Source organism: Mesoplodon bidens (assembly GCF_964165515.1).
Source record: "Mesoplodon bidens genome assembly, chromosome: 7".
Taxonomy (NCBI): domain Eukaryota; kingdom Metazoa; phylum Chordata; class Mammalia; order Artiodactyla; family Ziphiidae; genus Mesoplodon; species Mesoplodon bidens.
The window spans coordinates 57,400,712-57,427,310 of NC_138164.1; the positions used below are offsets into that span (position 1 = coordinate 57,400,712).

The 26,599-nt window shown below is 54.7% G+C and overlaps 2 protein-coding genes across 5 annotated transcripts in view; both read left to right on the forward strand.

Annotated features, from left to right (window-relative positions):
* Positions 1-18,231, forward strand: part of DCHS1 (dachsous cadherin-related 1) — a 34,765-nt gene extending 16,534 nt beyond the window's left edge. For all 3 annotated transcript variants that reach the window (XM_081240276.1, XM_081240274.1, XM_081240275.1), the window contains exons 3-21: positions 5,289-5,477; positions 5,568-5,799; positions 5,934-6,170; positions 6,502-7,527; positions 7,748-7,941; positions 8,152-8,248; positions 8,351-8,508; positions 8,679-9,543; positions 9,639-9,878; positions 9,973-10,098; positions 10,662-10,871; positions 11,902-12,780; positions 12,905-13,018; positions 13,191-13,402; positions 13,492-13,646; positions 13,838-13,968; positions 14,084-14,367; positions 14,697-14,835; positions 15,167-18,231. In XM_081240276.1, the coding sequence (XP_081096402.1) occupies positions 5,289-5,477; positions 5,568-5,799; positions 5,934-6,170; positions 6,502-7,527; positions 7,748-7,941; positions 8,152-8,248; positions 8,351-8,508; positions 8,679-9,543; positions 9,639-9,878; positions 9,973-10,098; positions 10,662-10,871; positions 11,902-12,780; positions 12,905-13,018; positions 13,191-13,402; positions 13,492-13,646; positions 13,838-13,968; positions 14,084-14,367; positions 14,697-14,835; positions 15,167-17,778 (8,100 nt within the window). In that variant the 3' untranslated portion in view covers positions 17,779-18,231. The remainder of the gene's footprint in view (positions 1-5,288; positions 5,478-5,567; positions 5,800-5,933; positions 6,171-6,501; positions 7,528-7,747; positions 7,942-8,151; positions 8,249-8,350; positions 8,509-8,678; positions 9,544-9,638; positions 9,879-9,972; positions 10,099-10,661; positions 10,872-11,901; positions 12,781-12,904; positions 13,019-13,190; positions 13,403-13,491; positions 13,647-13,837; positions 13,969-14,083; positions 14,368-14,696; positions 14,836-15,166) is intronic.
* An 837-nt stretch (positions 18,232-19,068) lies between these two features.
* On the forward strand, positions 19,069-25,848 carry TPP1 (tripeptidyl peptidase 1). 2 transcript variants are annotated; one of them, XM_081239473.1, is made up of 13 exons: positions 19,069-19,146; positions 19,262-19,333; positions 19,596-19,735; positions 20,568-20,718; positions 20,925-21,052; positions 21,151-21,329; positions 21,512-21,710; positions 21,858-22,046; positions 22,285-22,354; positions 22,780-22,900; positions 22,985-23,143; positions 23,312-23,437; positions 23,611-25,848. In XM_081239473.1, exons 1-13 carry the CDS (start codon positions 19,103-19,105, stop codon positions 23,749-23,751), a joined length of 1,719 nt encoding a protein of 572 aa, XP_081095599.1. In that variant the 5' UTR covers positions 19,069-19,102; the 3' UTR covers positions 23,752-25,848. The 2 variants fall into 2 exon arrangements, with proteins under 2 accessions (XP_081095599.1, XP_081095598.1); XM_081239472.1 differs by lacking the exon at positions 19,069-19,146 and having other exon boundaries at positions 19,153-19,333.
* Positions 25,849-26,599: the final 751 nt, after the last annotated feature.

A 26,599-nucleotide genomic window follows, 5' to 3' on the forward strand; every position in this document is an offset into this window, starting at 1 on the left:
GAATACATCCCCATCCCTGCCCTTGGAACTGAGCCTTGATGGGACACTTGGGCTCAGGCACGAGGATGAGAGGCAACAAGAAGTATCCAGTGAGATCCCAATGTCCGGAGTAGGAAGACCTCAGAGGAAAAGGCAGGAGCCCTGGACAGGCTGTGGGAGCCACAGACTTCCTGCAAGTCAGGCTTGGAGGAGATGGGTGGAGCATGAAACTGGACAGGCAGGCTGAGGCCAAATTGCAGAAGTCCTTGGACACCAAGCCATGAAGGGTTAGGACTTTACTTGGAAGGCAAAAGAGGTCAATGAACTTCTTTGAGGCAGAAAAGGCATAATCAGATTTGGTTTTGTTTTTTTTTTCAAGACTTTATGTTTTGGGGGCAGTTTTAGATTCATAGCAATATTGAGTGGAGGGTACAGATTTCTCATATACCCCATGCCCCCACTCATAGCCTCACACATTATCAACATCCCACACCAGAGTGGTACATTTGTTACAACAGATGAACCTACATTGACACATCATTGTCACCCAAGTCCATAGTTTACATTAGGGTTCACTCTTGGTGTTGTACATTCTATGGGTTTGGACAAAAGTATAAAGTATATGTATAACTGACATATATGATGACATACACTATAGTATTATAGAGAGTAGTTTCACTGCCCTAAAAATCCTCTGTTCTCTACCTATTCATCCCTCCCTCCTCACTACAGATTGTTTGTTTGTTTGTTTTTTGGCCGTGCCACACAGCATATGGGATCTTAGTTCCCGACCAGGGATCAAACCCGTGCTCCCTGCATGGAAGCACACAGTCTTAACTACTGGGACCGCCAGGGAAGTCCCATTTTTGTATATATATATATTTTTTGGAAGCTAACTTGCTTTAAGGGTGAAAGAGAGATTAGATCAATGGTAAGTGATACATTCAAAAATTAACTTACCCACTGTTAGCCTGGCACTCTGCTGGGCCCTGAGAACAAAGAAAGGAAACAGTCTTATTCCCAGGCTGGTCCCAGTCTAGGCAAGGAGACACACCAGTAACTAGTAATGCATCAGGCTGCATATGAGGTGCTATGGAAGCCTAGAGGCAGACCTTTGCAGAAGCAATGAGACTTTGCCAAGTGAATAACATGGGGTATGAGGACAGGGACTCCAAAGCCACAGAAGGAGCTACAGAACATCATGATGTGTTCATGGAACTGCACTGTTCAAGTTGGCCTCAACTGTGCTGATGAGAAAGAGTTATGGGGAGATGAAACAAGCAAGCAGACAGGGACCAGCTGACAAGCTTTGACTTTAAAAATCATAGGGAGCCATTGAGAGGCTCTAGGCAAATCTGATATGTCTTTTGGAAAGATTGCTTTGGCTGCCCCATGGAATATGGATGCAGGAGAGGAGACCAGACCCAGGGTGGTCTCTTAGGAGATTCGTGCTTGAAGTCTTTATGTCTCAGAAGTCCACCAGATCCCTGAGCATCTTCTAGGAGCTGCCTGTTGGCCTAGACTTTCAGGCCAGTGCCTAGGCCTGGCTGACCTCCTGTCTGGCCAGACGCTGGGTACTTGCCTGCCTACTGCTGTCCAGCTCCCACCCACTCTCCCATGTGTTTACTTTCCCTCTTGGCCCAGGACCAGTGGGCTGTGGCTTCCAACCATCTTCCCTCCTCACTAATGCCTGAAGCAAGAGGGCATCTCTCCAGGTGGTTTCCTGGAGTTTTTACTAGTAGTAATCATAGGGAAGCAGGGGTAAAAATGACCGTTGGGTGTTCATAACTGTTACAAGAAGTCATAATATTTGATTCATTCAGTATTCATTTATCAAGTATCTGCCATGTGCCTGTCATTGTATTAGGGACACAGAACACAGTAATGACTGAGTATCCCCTACCTAATTCATGGAGTTTATAGTCTAGAGGTGAGATTCATATGCAGAGAAACAGTTTTATTCCAATAAATAAAAACTTCTATATGGGGACATTCATGAGGTACAGATAGGCAGTTCGAACGTTTTCTCAAAAGAAAGGACCTTTGAGCTGAGACTTAAAAGATGAGCAGGAGCAGATGAGGGGACGAAATAAGGGGAGGGTTGAAGCAGAGGTGACACGCAGAGAGAAGGGGAAGAGCTTGACTTGTCTGACTCGTTCAAGGGCCTACAAGTGGCTCGGTATCTCTGGAATTTAAGGTGTGAGATGAAAGAGTGGGAGATGAGACTGCAGGAGGCCAGACAGTGAGGAGTCAAGCCAAGCCGAGGAGTTTGAGCATTTTTCTTTAGGGGACACTGAAGATATTTGAGTAGAGGAATAATATAATATTTGTTTTCTCAAAAGATGGCTTTTGTTAGTTAGTGTAGAGCAGTGGTTCACAACGGCTGGTGATTTTGCCCTCTGGAGGGGACATCTGGCAACGTTTAGAGACATTTTCGGTTGTCACAACTGGTGGGATCTATTGGTATCTAGTGGATAGAGATGCTGTCAACATCCTATAATGCATATGGCAGCACTACAGCAAAGAGTTATCTGACCCAAAATGTCAGTCATGCCAAGGTTGAGAAGTCCTGGTATGGAGGACAGATCGGAGGGTCAGACGCCTATGAGAAGGGAGCTACAGTAGTCCAGGGGAGAGACGACTCAGGCCCAAGTCAGGACAGTGATAACGGTGACGGAGAGGAACAGACACATAGGAGGGATAATGAGGATTTACTTAGTCCCCGCTTGATTGATATGCCAAGAGAGGAGAAGGGAAGAACGGATTTCTGGCTCGAGCAACTGCGTGGATGGAGGAATCATTAGAGAGAGGGGGGTTGGAATTATCATGAATTTAGTTTAGGACAGGTTGGATTTAAGGTGCCTGTGGGACGTCCAAGTGGAGATGTCGAGCAGGCATCTGGACGTACAAGTTTGGAGCCCAGAGGAGTGGTCTGGGTCAAAGTACAGATGATGGTCAAAGCCACAGCAGTGGAAGAGAAGGCCCTGAGAGTGTGCCGGATGAGAAGAGGCCAAGGAAAGATTCCAGAGAACAACACTGTATAACAGAGTAAGGAGAGGTGGAGGAAGGCTGGGAGTGGGGAAGCAGTGGGTGGGGAAGCAGGAGAGCACAGTGTCAAAGTGTCAAAGCAGGAGGGACACCTGGGAAGGAGGTCAGCATGGGGCAGATGAAGTAAGTTTGTGGTCTGCTGGGAATTTTAGAGAGTTCACAGATGAGGGTCTTTATTTTCTCCTTGCACTAGTGTATGTGATGAGAGCTAGGGGTGGGGTGGGGACAAGAGGAGAGAGATGAGGTTAGTTACAGCTTTCAGGCAGCGCTGGAAGCGGGAGCTGACCAAGGTTGCACTATGAAGCAAGGCGGAGAGCCTGCTGAAAATGGAGACTGCATTTGCACTAGGACCTCTGAGCAGGGGCTGCACAGGCCAGAAAATTCACTTCTGCCTTGGTCATTTCCAGTCAAAGGCCCCTGCGCCTTTTGGGGTCACTTCCTGACAACTTCTCTTGACCACTATTTATTGCTTTCTTCCTACAGTGAGTCAGAGGGCAGAGGTCTTTAACAGCTTCTGGAGATGGTGCGGCAGCTGTGCTGCAGCCCGCCAGACTGATCCAGGGGGGGAGTTTGTCTCCTGGGATATCCAGGCCCACGGCCACAGTAAAGAGTTGGGGCAGGAGCTGTTTCCAGGGTTCGGCATGGCAAGGTCTTAGTGTCTCTCAGGAGGGTAAACAATGGCACAAATCACTTCTGTCAAAGGCCCGGGCAACGATCAGAAGTCCTTGGCTAGGCTTCTCTCTGAGCAACATTTTCTGGCCAAGGAAGGGGAACTCTCCAGCTTCCTTTTGCAGCGTATCATGACCCTGAGGCCCGTGTAGCCACAAAGAGTACTTTGTCACAAGCTACAGCAGTCTGCACCAGCTAACCCACTATTGAGGGCCTAGTATGCACCCAATTTATAAAACTTACTAGTTTGAAAGAAGCTTTTGTTGTAAGGCAGGGCAATCTGAATGTCTGTTTACTCAATGAACAAATATACATAGAGTACCTACTGTGTGCCTGGCCCTGTCCTAGGCTCAGAAGCTTTCGGAATGGTGTCTCCTGCTGCTCTGGCTCTGAAATGTTCAGAGGCTCCTGACATTGGTGTCCAATCATAAACTCTTCCTGAGCCAGTCTGGGAGATGCCTGAGAAGTCACCAGGAAAACCTTCCCCTATTTCTTAGTTTTGGGGAGCCCCTGGAACTTAATGACCTCGGTATTTTCCTATAGACCTGCAGTTCTCCCTTTCTCATTTCCAGTGAGGTTGGCTTGAGAGATGAAGGGATGCTAAAGGTGCATGAGCCATATCCCATAAATTCATAGTGCAGATCCTGATCACTCCAGTTACCAGATCTGAGTATCAATCAGATCCCACTTTATAACCAAACTCAATAAAGAGCGGGCCTATAACATCAGTCTCAATAACTCTGTTGGTCAGCCAGCTCTCTGACTGGAGTGATTATGAGACTTGGTGATGGTTATTAACTCCCTGTGACCCACCTGGAATTTGCTATCACAACCCGTAGCACTCTCCTTTTAAGTACAGTTGGTCCTCATCATTTGCAGATTCTGTATTTGTGAATTCGCCAACTCTCTAAAATCTGTTTGTAACCCTTGAATCAATACTCATGGAGCTTTCACAGTCATTCCCGGACATGTGCAGAAGGATGGAAAATTCAAGTCTCTCAACAAGCACATTCCCGGCTGAGGTCGAACGAGGCAATGCTCTGCCTTCATGTTACAGCTCTTATATGGTAAACAAGGGTCCTTTTCGTGGTCTGTTTAGTGCCACGTGTTTTGCATTTTTGTGCTTTTTGTTTGGTGATTCTGCTGTATAAAATGGTCCCCAACTGTAGTGCTGAAGTGATGTCTGTTTTCCTAAACACAAGAAGGCTGTGCTGTGCCTTATGGAGAAAATACATGTGTTAGATAAGTTTCATTTAGTTATGAGTTGTGCCATTGGCCATGAATTCAGTGTTAATGAACCAACAATATATATTAAATAAGGTGCCTTTAAACAGAAACACACATAAAACAAAGTTCTATATTGACCAGTTGACAAAAATGTTGTGATCCGAGTCTCATAGGAACCTAACGCAAGTGGTGAGGTCTGAGCTGGGTTTGGATTTTGGCCCGTGTCCTACTAGTCCCTTCTGTGTGTCCACCATCCCAAGACTCTGGGCACCAACTGGCCCAGGGCCTGCTCCTTCCAATTGCCACTTAGTTATGGCTTCTCTGGCCAAAAAGATGGGGCATTACTCACCCCAGCCTCTCCCCAGGTGACAGCCACAGATGCAGACAGTGGCCCATTTGGCCTCCTCTCCTATTCCCTGGGTGCCGGACTTGGGGCCTCGGGGTCTCCCCCATTCCGCATCGATGCCCACAGTGGCGACGTGTGCACGACCCGGACCCTGGACCACGATCAGGGGCCCTCAAGCTTCGACTTCACAGTGACAGCTGTGGATGGGGTGAGTGGACAGTCTGTGGGCAGACTGGGGTAGGGCATTCACCAGGGCCAATCAAGGGCCACCTGACTTAATGGCTGCATGTCTCACCAGGGAGGCCTCAAGTCTATGGTGTATGTGAAGGTGTTTGTGTCAGACGAGAATGACAACCCACCTCAGTTTTATCCACGGGAGTATGCTGCCAGTCTGAGCGCCCAGAGTACACCAGGCACAGCTGTGCTGAGGGTGCGTGCCCATGACCCTGACCAGGGACCCCATGGGCGACTCTCCTACCACATCCTGGCTGGCAATAGCCCCCCACTATTTGCCTTGGATGAGCACTCAGGTGAGGATCTTCACATTCCCAGGGCTTTTTGCCTCCCCATCTGCCTAAATGAAGTACTGCCTGCCCCCCACCCCCCAACCTTTCCAGCTCTATTTTGTTTCCTTATACATCTCCACTTCTGTCCCTCCTCCCAGGGCTGTTGACGGTAGCCTGGCCCTTGGCCAGACGGGCCAATTCCGTGGTGCAGCTGGAGATCGGGGCTCAGGATGGAGGTGGCCTGCAGGCAGAGCCCAGTGCCCGAGTCAACATCAGCATTGTGCCTGGAACTCCCATACCACCAGTATTTGAGCAACTACAGTATGTCTTTTCTGTGCCAGAGGATGTGGCACCAGGCACCAGTGTGGGCGTAGTCCAAGCACACAATCCATCAGGTATCACTTATCATTATATCCATTCGGTGCCATACCCAGACACCCTAACATAACCCTCAAGTATCACACCACTGATAGCCCCAATGCAAAACACTCTGGTTCCAATCCCCGCCACCTCCTCGGGCGTGGTACAGGCACTCTGCTTCATCCCCAGGTACATGAATATCACCCTGGTGCCACCCAGCTTCTCTGCCAACACCTGCCCCTCCCCCTAATACTTTGAAAGGCCCAGGTGTGGGCACTGCCTAGCCCTTTTGGGGATCAGAGTCTGGGCCCCAACTCAATAGGTGCCCCCCCATCTCTTTTCTGACCCTTCTTTCCTCTTCCCTAGGTCGCCAGGGGCCTGTGACCCTCACCCTATCAGGTGGGGATCCCCGGGGACTCTTCTCCCTAGATGGGGCCACAGGGCTGTTACAAACGCTTCGAGCTCTGGACCGGGAGCTGCTGGGACCAGTGCTAGAGCTGGAGGTACGGGCAGGCAGTGGAGTGCCCCCGGCTTTCGCTGTAGCTCGGGTGCGTGTGCTGCTGGATGATGTGAATGACAACTCCCCTGCCTTCCCTGCACCTGAAGACACGGTGTTGCTGCCGCCAAGCACTGCCCCAGGGACCCCCATCTATACACTGCGGGCTCTGGACCCCGACTCAGGCGTTAACAGTCGAGTCACCTTTACCCTGCTTGCTGGGGGTGGTGGGGTCTTCACTGTGGACCCCACCACAGGCCACATACTGCTTATGGGACCTCTGGGGCCTCCAGGGGGGCCAGCCCATGAACTGGAGCTGGAAGCCCGGGATGGTGGCTCCCCACCTCGCACCAGCCACTTTCGACTGCGGGTGGTGGTACAGGACTTGGGGACCCGTGGGCTGGCTCCCCACTTCGACAGCCCTACCTACCGTGTGGACCTGCCCTCAGGCACCACCCCTGGAACTCAAGTCCTGCAAGTGCAGGCTCGAGCACCAGATGGGGGCCCTGTCACCTACCGCCTTGCAGCAGATGGGCCAAGTAGCCCCTTTGGCCTGGAACCACAGAGTGGGTGGCTATGGGTGCGAGCAGCACTGGACCGTGAGGCCCAGGAGTTATACACACTGAAAGTAATGGCAGTGTCTGGGTCCAAAGCTGAGTTGGGGCAGCAGACAGCCACAGCCACCGTGAGGGTCAGCATCCTCAACCAGAATGACCACAGTCCCCGCTTGTCTGAGGAGCCCACCTTCCTGGCTGTGGCTGAGAACCAGCCCCCAGGGACCAGCGTGGGCCGGGTCTTTGCCACTGACCGAGACTCAGGACCCAATGGACGTCTGACCTACAGCCTGCGACAGCTGTCAGAAGATAGCAAGGCCTTCCGCATCCACCCCCAGACTGGTGAGCACTGGGACCCAAAATCTGAGACCCCATAGCCTCATCCTCAGACTGGTGAACACCCAGACACTCTCCCCAGAGCCTGGCCATGAGGCCCAGGACTGAGCTGGAGTTTTACCCGGGCACTCCCTTCCACACTCCCCAAACCCCGGCCTCTCACGGACCTCAGGCTGTGCTTCCCTAGCTACCCCATACATGATCTCTATCTGTCCTGCACTCCCAGGAGAGGTTACCACACTCCAAACTCTGGACCGTGAGCGGCAGAGCAGCTACCAGCTCCTGGTGCAGGTGCAGGATGCGGGGAGCCCACCCCGCAGTGTCACAGGCACCATACACATTGCAGTGCTCGACCTCAATGACAACAGCCCCACCTTCCTGCAGGCTTCAGGGGCTGCTGGTGGGGGCCTCCCCGTACAGGTATGTGAAGCTGCAGTACTCTGCCCTGAAGAAGTAAGAGGGTATGTGGGTCTCTGCTTAGAGCTGTAGGTGTAAGTAAGAGAGTCTGCGTCTTGGAACAGGTTTGAGAGCAAAATCGGGGCTCTGCCTGCACATAAGTGATGGGAACTCCATCCTGAGTTGTCTCAAGAACAGGAAGGAGACAACTGTAAATGTGTTTTGTTCCCACAGGTACCAGATGGTGTGCCTCCAGGAACACTGGTGACAACTCTGCAGGCCAGGGATCCGGATGAGGGGGAGAATGGAACAATCCTGTACATGCTAACTGGTACGGGGGCTGGAGAGAAGGGAGTTGGTGGGTGATGGCAGGCCCTCGTGACATGCCCAGCTCTGGAACCCAAGGCCTCTCCCTTCCTCTGCCTGTCCCCAGGTCCTGGCTCAGAGCTCTTCTCTCTGCACCCTCACTCAGGGGAGCTGCTCACTGCAGCACCCTTGATCCGAGCAGAGCGGCCTCACTATGTGCTGACGCTAAGCGCTCACGACCAAGGCAGCCCCCCTCGGAGCTCCAGCCTCCAGCTGCTGGTGCAGGTATGGCTGCCCTCCCTCCAATCTGTCCACGCCTCCTTGGTCACCAGTGTGGGCACCCTCTCCTCTAGTCAGGCCACTCTGACCGCCCTTCCTGCTACTCAGCAGGCCAGCCCAGATTCCCTTTTACATGGGTCCGCCTGATTCCGTACTCCCTCCTGGGTCCACAACAGGTGCTTCCCTCAGCTCGCTCGGCTGAGCCTCCGCCGGAACCCTCAGACCCAGACCCGGCCGCACCTGTGCCTGTCGTGCTGACCGTGACAGCAGCCGAGGGGCTCCAGCCCGGCTCTCTGTTGGGCTCTGTGGCGCCGCCAGAGCCGGCGGGGGTGGGCGCACTCACCTACACACTGGTGGGCGGCGCCGACCCGGAGGGCACTTTCGCGCTGGACGCGGCCTCCGGGCGCTTGTACCTGGCGCGGCCCCTGGACTTCGAGGCGGGCCCGGCGTGGCGCGCGCTCACAGTGCGCGCCGAGGGGCCGGGAGGCGCGGGCGCGCGGCTGCTGCGAGTGCAGGTGCGCGTGCAGGACGAGAACGAGCATGCGCCGGCCTTCGCGCGTGACCCGCTGGCTCTGGCGCTTCCGGAGAACCCAGAGCCGGGCGCCGCGCTGTACACTTTCCGCGCATCGGACGCCGACGGCCCGGGCCCCAACAGCGACGTGCGCTACCGTCTGCTGCGCCAGGAGCCGCCCGTGCCGGCGCTTCGCCTGGACTCACGCACCGGGGCGCTCAGCGCCCCGAGAGGCCTGGACCGGGAGACCACTCCCGCTCTGCTGCTGCTCGTGGAAGCCACCGACCGGCCTGCCAACGCCAGCCGCCGCCGCGCAGCACGCGTTTCCGCGCGCGTCTTTGTCACGGATGAGAACGACAACGCTCCGGTCTTTGCGTCGCCCTCACGTGTGCGCCTCTCTGAGGATCAGCCGCCGGGGCCCGCAGCGCTGCACGTGGTAGCCCGGGACCCGGACCTGGGCGAGGCTGCACGCGTGTCCTATCGCCTGGCAGCTGGCGGGGACGGCTACTTCCGGCTACACCCCAGTACTGGTGAGTTGGGCCGGGGGTGGGGGTGGGGACGAGGAGGGTGCTGATGTGGGGCGAGTGTTGAGGTTTCCTTCCAACCCGCCCTACCGCTCAACTAGGAGCACTGTCCGTGGTGCGGTCCCTGGACCGTGAACAGCGAGCTGAGTTCGTGCTGACTGTGGTGGCCTCCGACCACGGCTCCCCGCCGCGCTCAGCCACGCAGCTCCTGACTGTCAGTGTCGCCGACGTCAACGACGAGGCACCCACTTTCCAACAGCAGGAGTACAGCGTCCTCTTGCGTGAGAACAGCCCACCTGGCACATCTCTGCTCACTCTGCGGGCAACCGACCCAGACCTGGGTAAGGCCTGGGGGGATGAGTTGAAAGAGGGATGGACTGGGTCAAGAAAGGGTATATTCACCCTCTGATCTTCCCCCACGCTGCCCCTCCTCAGGGGCCAATGGGCAAGTGACTTATGGAGGCATCTCTGGCGAAAGCTTCTCCCTGGACCCAGACACTGGAGTTCTTACAACTCTTCGGGCCCTGGATCGGGAGGAGCAGGAGGAGATCAATCTGACAGGTGCGCATTGGCAGGATCCCCAAAGCCTGAGGTGCTGTAAACAGCAGTGTTACATGAGCAGGACCCGCAAAGTACATTTTATAAGCTTCCACCTCTTAGATCACAGTTTCTATTATATTTTTAATACTTTTGGGGAGTCAAGAGTTTGGCAGAGTGCAAGTTGAACTGACGTGTAGGCTGTCACCAGTGTGATCACACTAACTCTCAAATGCGTTAATGTCGCAGCTACGCCCTCTAGGATTCCCTCAGATTACACTGCAGCCGTTTAAGAGAGGAGCATGTGGATATTGAGTACCAGAGAGATTAAGTAACTTGCTTAGGCTAACACAGCTTGGAAGTGGCAGAGCTGGGACTTGAGCTCAGATCTTTTGTTACCTCACTTAGTGCCTTTTCTGTCACACCACCACATATATGTATGTGTGCCTGTGTGCTTGTGGGGTGTGGAGAGAGGGACATATTCTGATTTTTGTATGCACCTGGTGAACACATGTGAACACTATGTGGTGTGGATTCCTCCATGGGATGGGAGCAGGCTAGATCTCACTGATTTTGCTTTCCGATAGTGTATGCCCGGGATGGGGGCTCGCCTCCACTGTTGACCCATGTCACAGTGCGAGTGGCTGTGGAGGATGAGAATGACCACGCCCCAACCTTTGGGAGTGCCCATCTCTCCCTGGAGGTGCCTGAGGGCCAGGACCCACAGACCCTTACCACGCTGCGGGCCTCTGACCCGGATGTGGGAGCCAACGGGCAGCTGCAGTACCGCATCCTGGGTGAGAACCTACCCGCACCCACTTGCCCAGGTGTACTCCTTGTTGGCCTGTGTCAGACCCAGTGTGCCCGGGTCTCCTTTTCCTTCTCTTTATGTTTCTGTGTCTCCAAGCATCTATTTCTGTGCCCCTCCAGTTCCTGATCTCCTCTTTGTCTCTTTTTATCTTTTTGTTTCTTTTCTTTCTTTTTCTTTCTTGATTGTCTCTCCCTGTAGAGCAGTTGTTCTCAAACTTTCTCGTCTCAGGAACCCTTAACATTCTTAATTTTTGAGGACTGTAAAGAACTTTGGCTTATATGATACCAGCATTTATTGATATAATAAAATGTGAAATAATAATTTAATAAATATATAAAAATATATAATAAATTATATCAATATTTATAATATTTGATATTAAAGATGAGAAAATTTTAAAATATCATTGCAAAACAAGCCAATGAAATATACCATTTGCCATATTTCTGCATAGATCCAAGGAAATGTTAGGGTTTCAACTAACAATTTGTTGGACAGTAATGAGGTTACAAAGATTATAGCAGGTATAACTGAACGCAAGCCAGCAAAAACGAGTGAATCTCTGAAAACAACACATATTTATGCTCTAAACTTTCTACCTAGAATATTCTGGGAAACACAAGACTACACAAGCACACACATTCCATTAACCATCCAAGTCATGATGTCATCACATGTCGTGTAGCATCCGGACCCCACTCTGCATTTGTGAGTTGATGAGAATGAAAAAGTCATATAATGTCTTAGTATTACTATGAAAATAGTTTTGATCTTATGTACTCCCCAAAAGGGTCTCAGGGGAATCCCTGGGGTCCGCAGACCACACTCTTAGAAAAGCTACTTTGCGGTATCTTTCTTTACCTTCTGTGTTTCTCTTTGTTTCTCTGCCTTTATCCCACTTTCCCTCTTTTCTCTCTCCCTCTCTCTTTCTCTTTCTTTGCCAGGTTGCCTGTAAATCACCCCCACTCCCATGGGCTGACACATGTATGTTTATGTGTGCGTGCCCTTCTCTGCAGATGGGGACCCAGCAGAAGCCTTTGTCCTGGACCTAGCTTCTGGGGAGTTTGCCACCATGAGGCCACTAGACCGGGAAGTGGAGCCAGCATTCCAGCTGCAGATAGAAGCCCGGGATGGAGGCCAGCCAGCTCTCAGTGCTACTCTGTCTGTGACAGTGACAGTGCTGGATGCTAATGACCATGCCCCTGCCTTCCCTGTGCCTGCCTACTCTGTGGAGGTGCCTGAGGATGCGCCTGCAGGGACCCTGCTACTGCAGCTACAGGCTCACGATCCTGATGCTGGGCCCAATGGCCGCGTGACCTACTACCTAGGTGCAGGTGCAGCAGGAGCCTTCCTGCTGGAGCCGAGCTCTGGGGAATTACGCACAGCCACAGCCCTGGACAGAGAGCAGTGTCCCAGTTATGCCTTTACCGTGAATGCAGTGGATGGTGCAGCTGCTGGACCCCTAAGCACCACAGTGCCTATCACCATCATGGTGCGCGATGTCAATGACCACGCGCCCACCTTCCCCACCAGTCCCCTGAGGCTGCGCCTGCCCCGCCCAGGCCCTAGCCTCAGCACCCCAACCCTGGCTCTGGCCACTCTGCGAGCTGAAGACCGTGACGCTGGTGCCAATGCCTCCATCCTATACCGGCTGGCAGGCACACCACCTCCTGGCACCACTGTGGACTCTTACACCGGTGAAATCCGTGTGGCCCGCTCCCCTGTATCCCTGGGTCCCCAGGATCGTGTCCTCTTCATCGTGGCAACCGACCTTGGCCGTCCAGCTCGCTCTGCCACTGGTGTGGTCATTGTTGGGCTGCAGGGAGAGTCTGAGCGTGGACCCCGCTTTCCCCGGGCTAGTAGCGAGGCCATGCTCCGTGAGAATGCACCCCCAGGTGGGTGCCCAACCATGTCTCCCAGCTTTGTATCCCTGGACGGGTTGGGGTTACTAACTAAAAATAGTCCCCAGACTCCCTCAGTCTAGTGCTCACATTTCAACCAATATCATCCCCTCTGCAGGGACTCCCATTGTCTCCCCCAAGGCTATCCATACAGGGGGCTCAAGTGGACCCATCACATACAGCATTCTCAGTGGGAATGAGAAAGGGACATTCTCCATCCAGCCTAGTACAGGTAAGGGGCGGGAGCAGGGGGCTCTGTGAGGGGACAGGCTCCTGGCGGGGCTCCTCTTTGGGCCCGAGGAGACTCTGGTTGGGGAGAGGCTGCCCTTGAGTAGCGGGCCTCAGGCAGGAAGGCTCTAGGGCAAGCAAGAGGTCTGTCAGTGATACATTCCACCTCCCTCCAGGAGCCGTCACAGTCCGCTCAGCAGAGGGGCTGGACTTTGAGGCAAGCCCACGGCTGCGACTGGTGCTGCAGGCGGAGAGTGGAGGAGCCTTTGCCTTCTCCGTGCTCACCCTAACGCTGCAAGATGCCAATGACAATGCTCCCCGCTTCCTGCGGCCCCACTACGTGGCCTTCTTGCCTGAGTCCAGGCCCTTGGAGGGACCCCTGCTGCAGGTGTGGCGTGTGATGGGAAGATGGGGGGCAGGGCTGGGTGGACTTTGTCTGTGGCCAGCCCAGTGCCAGCAGCCTCCTACTTTCACCAGGTCGAAGCAGATGACCTGGATCAAGGCCCCAGTGGACAGATCTCCTACAGTTTGGCCGCATCCCAGCCAGCCCGGGGATTGTTCCATGTAGACTCAGCCACAGGCACTATCACTACCACAGCTATCCTGGACCGTGAGATCTGGGCCGAAACACGGTGAGGCTTGGGTCTGTAGACCCTGAGACTCCATCCCAGGTCCATCCAGTTTTGAGCCCCGCACGGAATCCCCTTCAATCCCTAGGCCACGTCCTGAGTTCCCCACCCCCCAGCCTGTCCTGAGCCCTCCTATCCCTGCCCAAGGTTCTCCCTTATCCCCAGGCCCCACCCCGATTGTGCTCTGTGTTCAGGCTGGTGCTGATGGCCACAGACAGAGGAAGCCCAGCCCTGGTAGGCTCAGCTACCCTGACGGTGATGGTCATCGACACCAATGACAATCGCCCCACCATCCCCCAGCCCTGGGAGCTCCGAGTGTCGGAAGGTGAGTTCTGGGTAAAGTGAGAGGTACAAAGGGTGGTAGCGAAGCACTTTTCCCCACTCTGGGGCTCCAGGGGCCTCTGGGACCATGCCAAACACACTCGTCCCATGTATTGCAGATGCACTATTGGGCTCAGAGATTGCACAGGTAACAGGGAATGATGTGGACTCAGGACCAGTACTGTGGTATGTGCTGAGCCCTTCTGGGCCCCAGGATCCCTTCAGTGTAGGCCGCTATGGTGGCCGCCTCTCCCTCACGGGCCCCTTGGATTTCGAGCAGCGTGACCACTACCATCTGCAGCTCCTGGCACATGACGGGCCTCACGAGGGCCGTGCCAACCTCACGGTGCTCGTGGAGGATGTCAATGACAATGCACCCGCCTTCTCACAGACCCTCTACCAGGTACTGATGCCCCCACCTCTGGGCCCAGGGTTGTTCACAACGGAGGGGAGTGACAAGGCTAGAAGGATCTGAGGTGGGCTGGATGTCGGAACTGACTTGGGGACGGATCTTTGGGGATATAAGACCAGCCTTATAAGTCCTGGGAACTGTGTCCAGGTTCTTCATCCAGTGCCCACAAATGGGGGAAGGTGCACAATCCAAATTCTAAGGGGTAGATGGGCTCCAAGCTGGGACGGATGCCAAGCAGAGCTCATGAGACCAAGCTCCAGAACATAGGCTGAGTGGGTAGCTGGGACGCTTGGCCATAAACCCTTGTCCTCACACCTCAGGTGATGCTGCTTGAGCACACACACCCAGGCAGTGCCATTCTCTCCGTCTCTGCCACTGACCGGGATTCAGGTGCCAATGGTCATGTCTCCTACCACCTGGCTTCCCCTGCTGAGGGCTTCAGTGTTGACCCCAACAACGGTGCGTCCTTCCTGGGATCTACCCTTTATCCTTGACTGTGCTGGGCCATGTTTTGACCTCATTCCTGGAATTTCTTGCCTGAACTCTTAACCCCTACATCTCTGGCCCAGGGAGGACATTTTCCACCCTTTGTCTCTATTTTAAGCACTGTCCTGACTGCATGCCTAGAAGCCGTTCTCTGAATCCTGGAGGCCCCTCTGTAATCTCCTAGCACACAGGCCACTCCCCGGAGTCTGACTTCCGAGGCCATTTCCCAGTCCCCGAAGGGTCACTCTGCTCACCCACAGCCTCTGCTGATGGCATATTTCTCTTCATTCCCTTCTCATCTCAGGGACCTTGTTCACAACAGTGGGGACAATGGCCTTGGGCCATGAAGGGCCAGGAGTGGTGGACGTGGTGCTGGAAGCACGAGATCATGGGACGCCGGCTCGGGCAGCACGCACCACAGTGCACGTGCAGCTGCAGGACCAGAACGACCACGCCCCAAGCTTCACATTGCCACACTACCGTGTGGCAGTAACTGAGGATCTGCCCCCTGGTTCCACCCTGCTCACCCTGGAGGCCACGGATGCCGACGGAAGCCGCACCCACGCCACCGTGGACTACAGCATTGTCAGTGGCAACCGGGGCCGAGTCTTCCAGCTGGAACCCCGGCTGGCTGAGACTGGGGAGGGTGATGGACTAGGCCCCCGGGCCCTGGGCTGCCTGGTGTTGCTTGAGCCTCTAGACTTCGAAAGCCTAACCCAGTACAATCTAACTGTGGCTGCAGCTGACCGGGGGCAGCCACCTCGAAGCTCGGCTGTGCCAGTCACTGTCACTGTGCTGGATGTCAATGATAACCCACCTGTCTTCACGCGAGCATCCTACCGTGTGGCAGTACCCGAGGACACACCTGTTGGAGCCGAGCTACTGCACGTGGAGGCCTCTGACGCTGACCCAGGCCCGCATGGCCTTGTGCGTTTCACCCTCAGCTCAGGCGACCCTTTTGGGCTCTTTCAGCTGGATGAGAGCTCGGGTGACTTGCGACTGGCCCACCCCTTGGACTGTGAGACCCAGGCTCGACATCAGCTTGTCGTGCGGGCTGCCGACCCTGCCGGGGCACACTTTGCTCTGGCACCAGTGACCATCGAGGTCCAAGATGTGAATGACCACAGGCCAGCCTTCCCTCTGAGCTTGCTCAGCACCAGCCTGGCAGAGAACCAGCCTCCAGGCACTCTCGTGACTACTCTGCATGCGATTGATGGGGATGCTGGGGCTTTCGGAAGGCTCCGCTACAACCTGCTGGAGGCTGGGCCAGGGCCTGAGGGTCGTGAGGCATTTGCGCTGAACAGCTCAACAGGGGAGTTGCGGGCACGAGTGGCCTTTGACTATGAGCACACAGGAAGCTTCCAGTTGCTGGTGGGTGCTACCGATGCTGGGAATTTGTCAGCCTCAGTCACTGTGTCAGTGCTGGTGACTGGGGAGGATGAGTATGACCCAGTATTCTTGGCTCCAGCTTTCCACTTCCAAGTGCCAGAAGGTGCCCGGCGTGGCCACAGCCTGGGTCACGTGCAGGCCACAGACGAGGATGGAGGTGCTGATGGCCTGGTGCTCTATTCCCTTGCCACCTCTTCCCCCTATTTTGGTATCAACCAGACTACAGGTGCCCTGTACCTGCGGGTGGACAGCCGGGCACCAGGCAGCGGAACAGGCACCTCTGGGGGTGGGGGCCGGACCCGACGTGAGGCACCACGGGAGCTGAGGCTGGAGGTGGTGGCACGGGGGCCTCTGCCTGGTTCCCGGAGTGCCACAGTTCCCGTAACTGTGGACATCACCCACACTGCGCTGGGCCTGGCACCTGACCTCAACCTGCTATTGGTGGGGGCTGTGGCGGCCTCCCTGGGAGTCGTGGTGGTGCTCGCATTGGCAGCCCTGGTCCTAGGGCTGGTGCGGGCCCGGAGCCGCAAGGCTGAGGCGGCACCCGGCCCGATGTCACAGGCAGCACCCCTGGCCAGTGGCTCTCTACAGAAGCTGGGCCGAGAGCCACCCAGCCCACCGCCTTCAGAGCACCTGTATCACCAGACTCTCCCCAGCTATGGTGGGCCAGGAGCTGGAGGACCCTACCCCCGTGGTGGCTCCCTGGACCCTTCACACTCAAGCGGCCGAGGCTCAGCGGAGGCCGCAGAGGATGACGAGATCCGCATGATCAACGAGTTCCCCCGTGTGGCCAGTGTGGCTTCCTCTCTGGCTGCCCGTGGCCCTGACTCCGGCATCCAGCAGGATGCAGATGGACTGAGTGACACATCCTGCGAGCCACCTGCCCCCGACACCTGGTATAAGGGCCGCAAGGCAGGGCTGCTGCTGCCGGGTGCAGGAGCCACTCTGTACCGAGAAGAGGGCCCCCCAGCCGCTGCCACAGCCTTCCTGGGGGGCTGTGGCCTAAGCCCTGCACCCACTGGGGACTATGGCTTTCCAGCGGATGGCAAGCCATGTGTGGCAGGAGCACTGACGGCCATTGTGGCTGGTGAGGAGGAGCTCCGTGGCAGCTATAACTGGGACTACCTGCTGAGCTGGTGCCCTCAGTTCCAGCCGCTGGCCAGCGTCTTCACAGAGATCGCCCGGCTCAAGGATGAGGCTCGGCCATGTCCCCCAGCTCCCCGTATTGACCCACCCCCCCTCATCACTGCCGTGGCCCACCCAGGAGCCAAGTCTGTGCCCCCCAAGCCAGCCAGCACGGCTACAACCCGGGCCATCTTCCCACCAGCCTCTCACCGCTCCCCCATCAGCCATGAAGGTTCCCTGTCCTCAGCTGCCATGTCCCCCAGCTTCTCACCCTCACTGTCTCCTCTGGCTGCTCGCTCACCTGTTGTCTCACCATTTGGGGTGGCCCAGGGCCCCTCAGCCTCAGCACTGAGTGCAGAGTCCGGCCTGGAGCCACCCGATGACACGGAGCTGCATATCTAGCTGTGGCCCAGGCTGGGCCCCGACCTGGGATGCACACAGTGTCCCCAATGCAGGCCCCATCTGAGCCTGCCCTGGGCAGCCTCGGACCATGATTGGCCGCGGGGGAGGCCAGCTTCCCACCCCAGAGTCCTCCAGTGGGGACGGGTCTCACGTCTCACCCCGGCCCTGTCAGAGCACCAGCACCACGAGGCCCTGTTGGGCGCTGACCTGTGGCCAGGTACAGTGTGGAGAGAAAGCTGATGAAGGAGGCAGCAGCCCTGGGCCCTCCTCAGTGCGGGCTTCTTGCCCTGTGCCAGCACCCTGAGATGGTGCTGAGACTTTATTTATTGGGGGGGTAGGGGGAATGGGGTCAGTCCCTCTAACTTGTTTGGGCCCAGCTCCTTTGGGTTCCACTGACACCCCTGCCCCTGCCCAGAATCAAGTGCCAATTCTCACTCTGGAGCCTTAATAAACTGCAGTTTGTATCCAGTGTCCGGCTGTGTCCTGTGGGGGCCGTAGGGGTGGGGGGACGATGGGAAGCCACCTGGCACACTGTGGACACCTCAGGAGTCACAGAGGGTGGTGGACATAGGGGCATCTAGGGTGGGAGCGAGTGCGGATGGCACCGGGAGCCCGAGCCCAGCCTGAGGCTGACTGTCGCATCTCTCTGCAGTCGACCTTTCCCTCTAACGTGGGCAGGAGGCCAGAGGACGGCAGACAGCAGGGGCTTGCTTGTGGCAGTGACCTAGAGAGGGATTGGCTGGCTGGGGAGAGAGCTTGGAGATGACCAGCTCTAGGCCTGAGGGTCTTCAGGGAGGTGCGGGTGGGTACAAGAGCAGCCACGTGGTGCATTTGTTTTCCGTGGGGCCCCTATGTACTCGTGTGTAATAAGAGCTCACATTTGTTGAGCCTTGGCCGTGTGAGGCTCTCTGCTGAGGGGTTTGCCTGCTTTATCTCTAAATTTTCACTGCAACCCTCTGAGGCAGAGCACTTTTAACATAAGAGTCTCCGTTGCCTACGTGAAGAAACCTAGGCTCCGAGAAGTTAAGTGACTTTCTGATATCATACAGCTAGTAAGAACCTGGGTCTGCGGGCCTCCAAAGCCCCTTTCTTAAGCACCCCCTACACTGTGGTGAGTCCTGGATTCCGGCAGCGGGCGGGGGGGGGGGGGGAGCCCTGAGCTTACCCAGTGTTTGACAGTCCACAGAGGGAGAATCCGAGGAGCAGCCCCTCCCCTTCTTCAGCATTCAGGACCACCCATTCAAGGGAGGAGCCAGCACCGTCACTAGTTTCTAGGCGGAGACGGGTGGTGGTGGTGCACTATAGGGCTCATGTGATCTGTCACATGACAGCGGATCTGCGGAAAGGCAGAATGGGCCCCCGAGCCTGGTAAGAAACTAGGGGGCCCTGGGAGAAGGGAATCATGTTGGAGGGAGTATATGTTGGAGGGTGGGAACACAATGACAGTCCAGCTCCTGCTGAAACGCATGTGCTGCCCCTGCAGCCTCCTAGGGCTCCTTGCCCTCTTTGTCGCCGGCAAATGCACTTACAGCCCGGAGCCTGACCAGCAGCGGACGTGAGTTGACTTAGCACTGACACCCCCTACCCCATGGCCTCTCCTGTACCCATTTTCCTGGTTCTAGCCTCCCTCACCCCCCTTACCAGCTCCTGGTACCCACTCCATAGCCTTATTCCCAGATTCCCAGACTCAGTCCCCGATAATCCCCCTCCTGTGATCCATATCTTCTTCTGGAATCCTCCCCAAGGTCTAGGTCTAATACTGAACCTTCCCATCCCTACTCTAATGAAGGCCATGTGCCTGACCCCTGACCCTGCAGGCTGCCACCAGGCTGGGTGTCTCTGGGCCGTGCGGACCCTGAGGAAGAGCTGAGTCTCACGTTTGCCCTGGGACAGCAGAACCTGGAGAGACTGTCCGAGCTGGTGCAGGCTGTGTCGGATCCCAGCTCTTCTCGCTACGGTGCCTGATGGGACCGGGGGTGGGATGTGGGATGCAGTAGAGGGACACAGGACTGGGCTGAGTGTGGGACGATGCAGGTCATGTCAGGGACGTGCTCTTGGGGCCTGTCGAGGGGGTGGTATAGGACAGATGAATGCCAGTGACCCTCATTAAAGAGTTTCTGAATAAAAAGGTGAATTGGAACTAGAGTGTCCCAAACGAATTCACATTCTTTCCTCCAAAACTTTCCACCTATGTTCATCAGGCTCAAAAACTGAAAGTGGGTATGGTTAAGAGCACAGGCTTGGTGATCAGATCTGGATTCAAATTCTGACTCTACTATTTACCAACTACCAGACAAATGGGGAAGTAGCATCCAGTACATATAAGTGCTCATTACCTCAAATTTCACCTCCCCCCACTCAGTTCACTCTCATTTACTCCTCCATTCGACCCTAAGGCTGCCAGTTCCAGCTCTGAAATACTCCACTGTCTCACCATTCCTTATTGCCACCAACTCGGCTGATGACTCTTTCACCTGGACTGCTGCCAGCCCCCTCACTGGTCTGCAGTCGCTCCCCCTCCACTCTTCTCCCTACTTTACTCCCCACTCTGCTCCAGAAGGTCCATGTTTTGCTCCAATGGTCAAGCTGGATTGTGGGCTTCCCCTGCTGGAAGCCCTTCGTGGTGAGGGGGGCAGTCTAAGGTTTACCCAGGAGGTGTATGCATGATCCACACAGGAGAGCAGTGACTCGCCATCATGTTAAGCTCCAGTGTCTCCTGGTTAAGGTTCAAAAGGGGCAACTTAGAAAAGCAAGGAATGAAGGTAAGAGCCTCTACTGAATCCCTGCAGGAAAGTACCTGACCCTAGAGGATGTGGCTGAACTGGTCCGGCCATCACCACTGACCCTCCACACAGTCCAAAAATGGCTTTTGGCTGCTGGAGCCCGGAACTGCCACTCAGTGACTACACAGGACTTTCTGACTTGCTGGCTGAGTGTCCGGTAAGAGGGAATAATTGCCTCATGGAGCGCACCAATCCTCCCATCAGGGAGATTCGTCACCGCAGTGGAAGGGAGCTGAGAGCTTGCCAGGGCCTGTGGGTGAAAACATGTGGGGAGATAATGACTAACTGCCCAGTGATGCTCAGGCAGCCTCCTCTGCTCTGTTCCATGCTTTCTGACCTCTGTTCTCTGATCTCTGACTTCAGACAAGCAGAGCTGCTGCTCTCTGGGGCTGAGTTTCATCGCTATGTGGGGGGACCTGCAGAGACCCATGTTGTAAGGTCCCCACATCCCTACCGGCTCCCGAAGGCCTTGGCCTCCCACGTGGACTTTGGTAACACCCAGTGGAGTTGGTGGGGGGGGGCGGTCAGTGATAAAATGGCGGGTTGGAGGCTAAAGGATCTCTTCCTCAAGGCTGACTCCTCCCCACAGTGGGGGGGCTGCACCGCTTTCCCCCCACATCAACCCTGAGGCAACGCCCTGAGCCACAGGTGCCAGGGACTGTTGGCCTGCACCTGGGGGTGACCCCATCTGTGATCCGTGAGCGGTACAACTTGACGGCACAAGACGTGGGCTCTGGCACGACCAACAACAGTCAAGCCTGTGCCCAGGTGAGCCACGCAGAGAGCCTCAGGGTCCTTACCGCACCCCCCCAAGGTGCCTGACCAGCCTGGGGCTGACTCTAACCCCTGGGCTCTCACCCCCAGTCCTCTGATCTGGGACAGTATCCCCTGACCTGACCCTTGGGGCTGTGTCCTCTGACCCATGATATCTGCTCTGATTCCCTCCATAGTTCCTGGAGCAGTATTTCCATGACTCAGACCTGGCTGAGTTCATGCGCCTCTTCGGTGGGAAGTTTGCACACCAGGCATCAGTAGCCCGTGTGGTCGGACAGCAGGGCCGGGGCCAGGCCGGAATCGAGGCCAGCCTAGATGTGGAGTACCTGATGAGTGCTGGCGCCAACATCTCCACCTGGGTCTACAGTAGCCCTGGTACTGCCAAGGGGACTGGCTGGTGGGGATAGAGGTGGGGGTGAGTGGTGATCTTTGCTTCCCCAAGGGAATCCCATGAGCTCCAGGGAGATCCTGACAACCTCCCAAATGACTGCCTTTGTGCCCTCTTCTCCAAAAAAAATCCAGGCCGGCATGAGTCACAGGAGCCCTTCCTGCAGTGGCTCCTCCTGCTCAGTAATGAGTCAGCCCTGCCACATGTGCACACCGTGAGCTACGGGGATGATGAGGACTCCCTCAGCAGCGCCTACATCCAGCGGGTCAACACCGAGCTCATGAAGGCTGCTGCTCGGGGTCTTACCCTGCTCTTTGCCTCAGGTGACCTCCTACTCAAACTTAGACTCCCACACCCACCCAGCCTCAGAACTTTGACCCCGCAGTGACTCCTGGACCTGATCTCTATCTCATAATCTGAACTCAACAGGGACCACTGACCTGACCTCAACTCTGACCTCTTGCAGTAATGACTAACACTTGAATTTCCTCTCTGACATCTGAACCCACATTCCAAACTCTGACCAATTAAACTGAGTGGCAAATTTGGTCTCTCTCCCAGGTGACAGTGGGGCTGGGTGTTGGTCTGTCTCTGGAAGACACCAGTTCCGTCCCAGCTTCCCTGCCTCCAGGTAAGCACCCCAGCCCACCACTTACCTGTGGCCACCAATTCATCTATGACCTCATGATCTGGAGCCTTTGTCTTGATTGCACCAGGTGCTCCTGTGGCCCAACCCTCAACTTTACCTGCACCCCCCTTCTTCCTGTAGGAAGGCCCCGAGTCTCCTAAGTAGGACATAGCTTCCATTGTTCCGCTTCCTCAGTCCCCAGGCATTTTAGGGGGAGGTTTGGTGGGTGTTCTGTAGGGAAAAGTGTGCACAGTCACCTCAGGCCATGCCTTGAGGGCCCCAAATCTCTCAGTCATCCCCATGTACATACTTCACCAGAGTGCTTCCCCAGTCCCTCCAGCAAGACCCAGACCCATACTCACCCATCCCCATGCATTTTGGAGGTGCCCTTTGGACCCTGCAATCTGAATGCTGTCTTCTGCCCTCAGCCCCTATGTCACCACGGTGGGAGGCACATCCTTCCAGAATCCTTTCCGAGTCACAGATGAGGTTGTTGACTATATCAGTGGTGGCGGCTTCAGCAATGTGTTCCCACGGCCTTCATACCAGGTACGTGTGTGTTTGCGTGGATGGAGGGGGGACAGGTGGGATCCTCAGTTCAGCAGATGATACTCACTCAAGAATGCCTTTTAGGAGGAAGCTGTAGCCCAGTACCTGAGCTCCAGTCCCCACTTGCCACCATCCAGTTACTTCAATGCCAGCGGCCGTGCCTACCCAGACGTGGCTGCACTCTCTGATGGCTACTGGGTGGTCAGCAACCATGTGCCCATTCCATGGGTGTCTGGCACCTCGGTGAGAATTAGCCTGGCTCCAAACCCCCGCCCAGGGACTACCCTCACCCTCCACCCCCAAGACCTTACACCCAGAACCCCTGATTCCTCAGAGACCTCTGATCCATCCCTCCCCAAAAGTCCAATCACTCTCAACCCCTAACCTCTACTTGTACCCTCACCCTTGCAGGCCTCTACTCCAGTGTTTGGGGGACTCCTATCCCTGATAAATGAACACAGAATCCTCAGAGGCCTCCCCCCTCTTGGTTTTCTCAACCCACGGCTCTACCAGCAGCATGGGGCAGGACTCTTTGATGTGAGTATGGAAGAGAGGGGTGTGGCCACTTTCGTAAGAGTATGTTGAGTGCTAAGATGAACTTGAGGACAATTCTGATGGGGTGGGATAGCCTCTGGAATGTGAATACAAGGTGAGGTGCTGCAGTCTGCTAGTATCAGCAAGCCGGGATCTGATGCCCACCTTCTCCCTAGGTAACACGTGGCTGCCATGAGTCCTGTCTGAATGAAGAGGTGGAGGGTCAAGGTTTCTGCTCTGGTCCTGGCTGGGATCCTGTGACAGGCTGGGGAACACCCAACTTCCCAGCTCTGCTGAAGATACTAATTAACCCTTGATCCTTTCTTGCTACAAGAGTGGGCCTGTCCACTGCCCCACAGCTGGTGGCTCGGTCCGATTCTGCACTGTTGGAAGCCCTGCTAAACCCTCAACTGTTGACTGCCGCAGCTTATCTCCCTAACCCAGAAATGCTGTGAGCTTGACTTGACTCCCAACGCTACCTGCTCCCTTATACTCAGGTCCCCCTGCCCCTGGCCCAGGTTCCTCTACAGATGCTATAACCTGCACTGTTTGGGAGCCTCCTCCGCACACCGCCCCCTCTTCCATTTCTTCTTTTTTTTTTTCAACTTTTTTTTTTCAGTTGTTTACACTGTCTGTGTAGTACACTATTTCACTTCATCTTCACTCCTCAATTCATTGCCATGAGACCTCTGCTCTTACTTTTTCACTCTTTCCTCCCCTGAGAAACACTGAGAAATGAAGGCCTTCCTGCTGCTTCATCCAGTGGACACTTCCCAATCTTTGCTCTGTGGGCTCTCTGTCACAGTAGTCTACTGCCTCTCCTTCCTTAGCGCCCAGGGCTTAACTTCTCCTCTGACCACTCCCTATTCCTCCTTCATTCCCTCTTCCCTCTTTCTCTTTCTCCGCTTCCTCATTGAATGTTGTTGTATTTCATTGCTCTATCCTTAGCCTTTTGCTCTTCTTGCTCTACTCATTGACCCTGGAACAAATCAATCACTGGCATCCACAGCCATCATCTCACTATATCAGACTTTTTATCCAACAGTGATCGATACCTCAAAAGTAATATGTGTGATACTCAATATTTCATCTCCCTTCTTCCCAATCCCAAACTGTTCTGTTTCTTTTTTGTAAATGACACTATGCGGGCTTCCCTGGTGGCACAGTGGTTGAGAGTCCGCCTGCCGATGCAGGGGACACGGGTTCGTGCCCCGGTCCGGGAAGATCCCCCATGCCGCGGAGCGGCTGGGCCCGTGAGCCATGGCCGCTGAGCCTGTGCGTCCGGAGCCTGTGCTCCGCAACGGGAGAGGCCACAGCAGTGAGAGGCCCGCGTACCGCAAAAAAAAAAAAAAAAAAAAGACACTATGCTTCTTCCAACCAAGCCAGAAACCTAAAGTGTCATCCTAGACTCCCTTTTCCTCACCTCCTCCCATCATCATCTTCAATCAACAAGTCCTGCTGACTTTACCTCTTAAATATATCTTTATCAATCCACAAGTCCTGCCATTTGTATTTCCTAAGTATATCTAGAACTCATCGAGTTCTCTCCATCTCTACTGCTACTACATTAGCCCTGAGCCATATTCCCTCTCCTCTGAATTGAGGAGGCCCTTGCAAGAAGTGTCCTTACTTTCTGCCCTTCCCTAAACCATCTACCAGAGTAAGATGCAAATCCCATAAGGTCATTTACTTGATTAAGACCCTTCAAAGATTACTGGATATAGTTCAGGCTTTTTATCATGACTTAAAAACCTAATCCCTTACTTGCCATTTGTTCCTGAGTAACAAATTGTTTATCCTTTCCTGCCCTCCCCACAGACACTTTCACTTTTGCTCAAGATATTCTGGGCCCTAACATTACACCTGGCTCCCTTTGCCTGGTTGATTTCCAGAATTCTTTCGAGACTCAACTCAGAAGTCACCTTCTCGTGTGAACCTTTTGGCTCCCTGAAGCTAGTTGATTTTGGTACGACAGAAAAATCCTAGGTCCTTGAAAACAAACCTGTTTGATTCTTGGCTCTGATATAGAGTAGGTGAGAGCCTTGAACAAGTAAGTTCAACTCTCTGAGCCTTTTTCCTCATCTGTTACGTGAGGATATTGATACCTGCCTCTAATATTCAGGGAATCATTAAATGGGATAAAGTTAATAGAATGCCTGACACACAGATACAGGCAGCACCTGTTAGTTCCCTTCCTCCCTTGCACTGTACACTCTGTGCCTACCTCCAGTATTTAAACCCCCAAATATTGTTGAAATGGCCAGTTAACTGTTTGCCTCCCTTTCCAAGACTATTGGTGCCTAGAGGACTAGAACCTTGTCCTACTTAACTTTGTATTTGCAGGCCCTAGCTCAGGACTGGCAAATAGGAACTAAATAAATGTTTGCTGCATTGAAAAACCCACTCTTTCACTAGCTGTGATTTTGCATATCTTGTTTATTCAGGCTGAAAGACAGCCGTCCCTCTGTATCCTGACATACCACAGCCACAGATTCAACCAACCATGAATTGAAAATATTAAAAAAAAAAAAATTCCAGGGAGTTATAAAAAGCAAAACTTGAATTTACCAGCAACCATTTACATAGCATTTACATTGTATTAGATATTATAAGTAATCTAGAGATGATTTAAAGTATACAGTGCAAATACTATGCCATTTCATGTAAGGGACTTGAGCATCCATGGGTTTTGGTATCCATGGCGGGGGCGGGGGGGGGAGGGAAGGGGGTTGAGGGGAGGGTCCTAGAACCAATCCTGCCCACCCTTCACCACCTATACGGTGGGAGGACTGTACTTCCCTCCCCATCTGCAGCAGCACTTTCTCCTGTTGCCCTCACTTCTTTGGGCAGTTGCCAGGGAGAGGCTATCCAACTCCACTACAAACCCTTAAAAGGCTGAATAAAGGGACTAGAAAGCATGCAGAGTGGCAGGCAACCGACGGTCGAGAGGTGTCAGGGCGATGGGCCCCAAAGCAAGGTTTTCGGGCGTCAGGCTGGGTGAGGGGTCCCAGGCCTACGGAAGAGACTCCTCGACATTCAAGCGTTCCCATCCCAGCGGATCCGCCTAGGACAACCGCGGGGTGAGAGGAGAAATGTTCCCGCTACCGCGGTTCTCCAGCATTTTGTCTCCGCCCACCGGCCTTCGTCATCTAGCAGCCGGAGGGG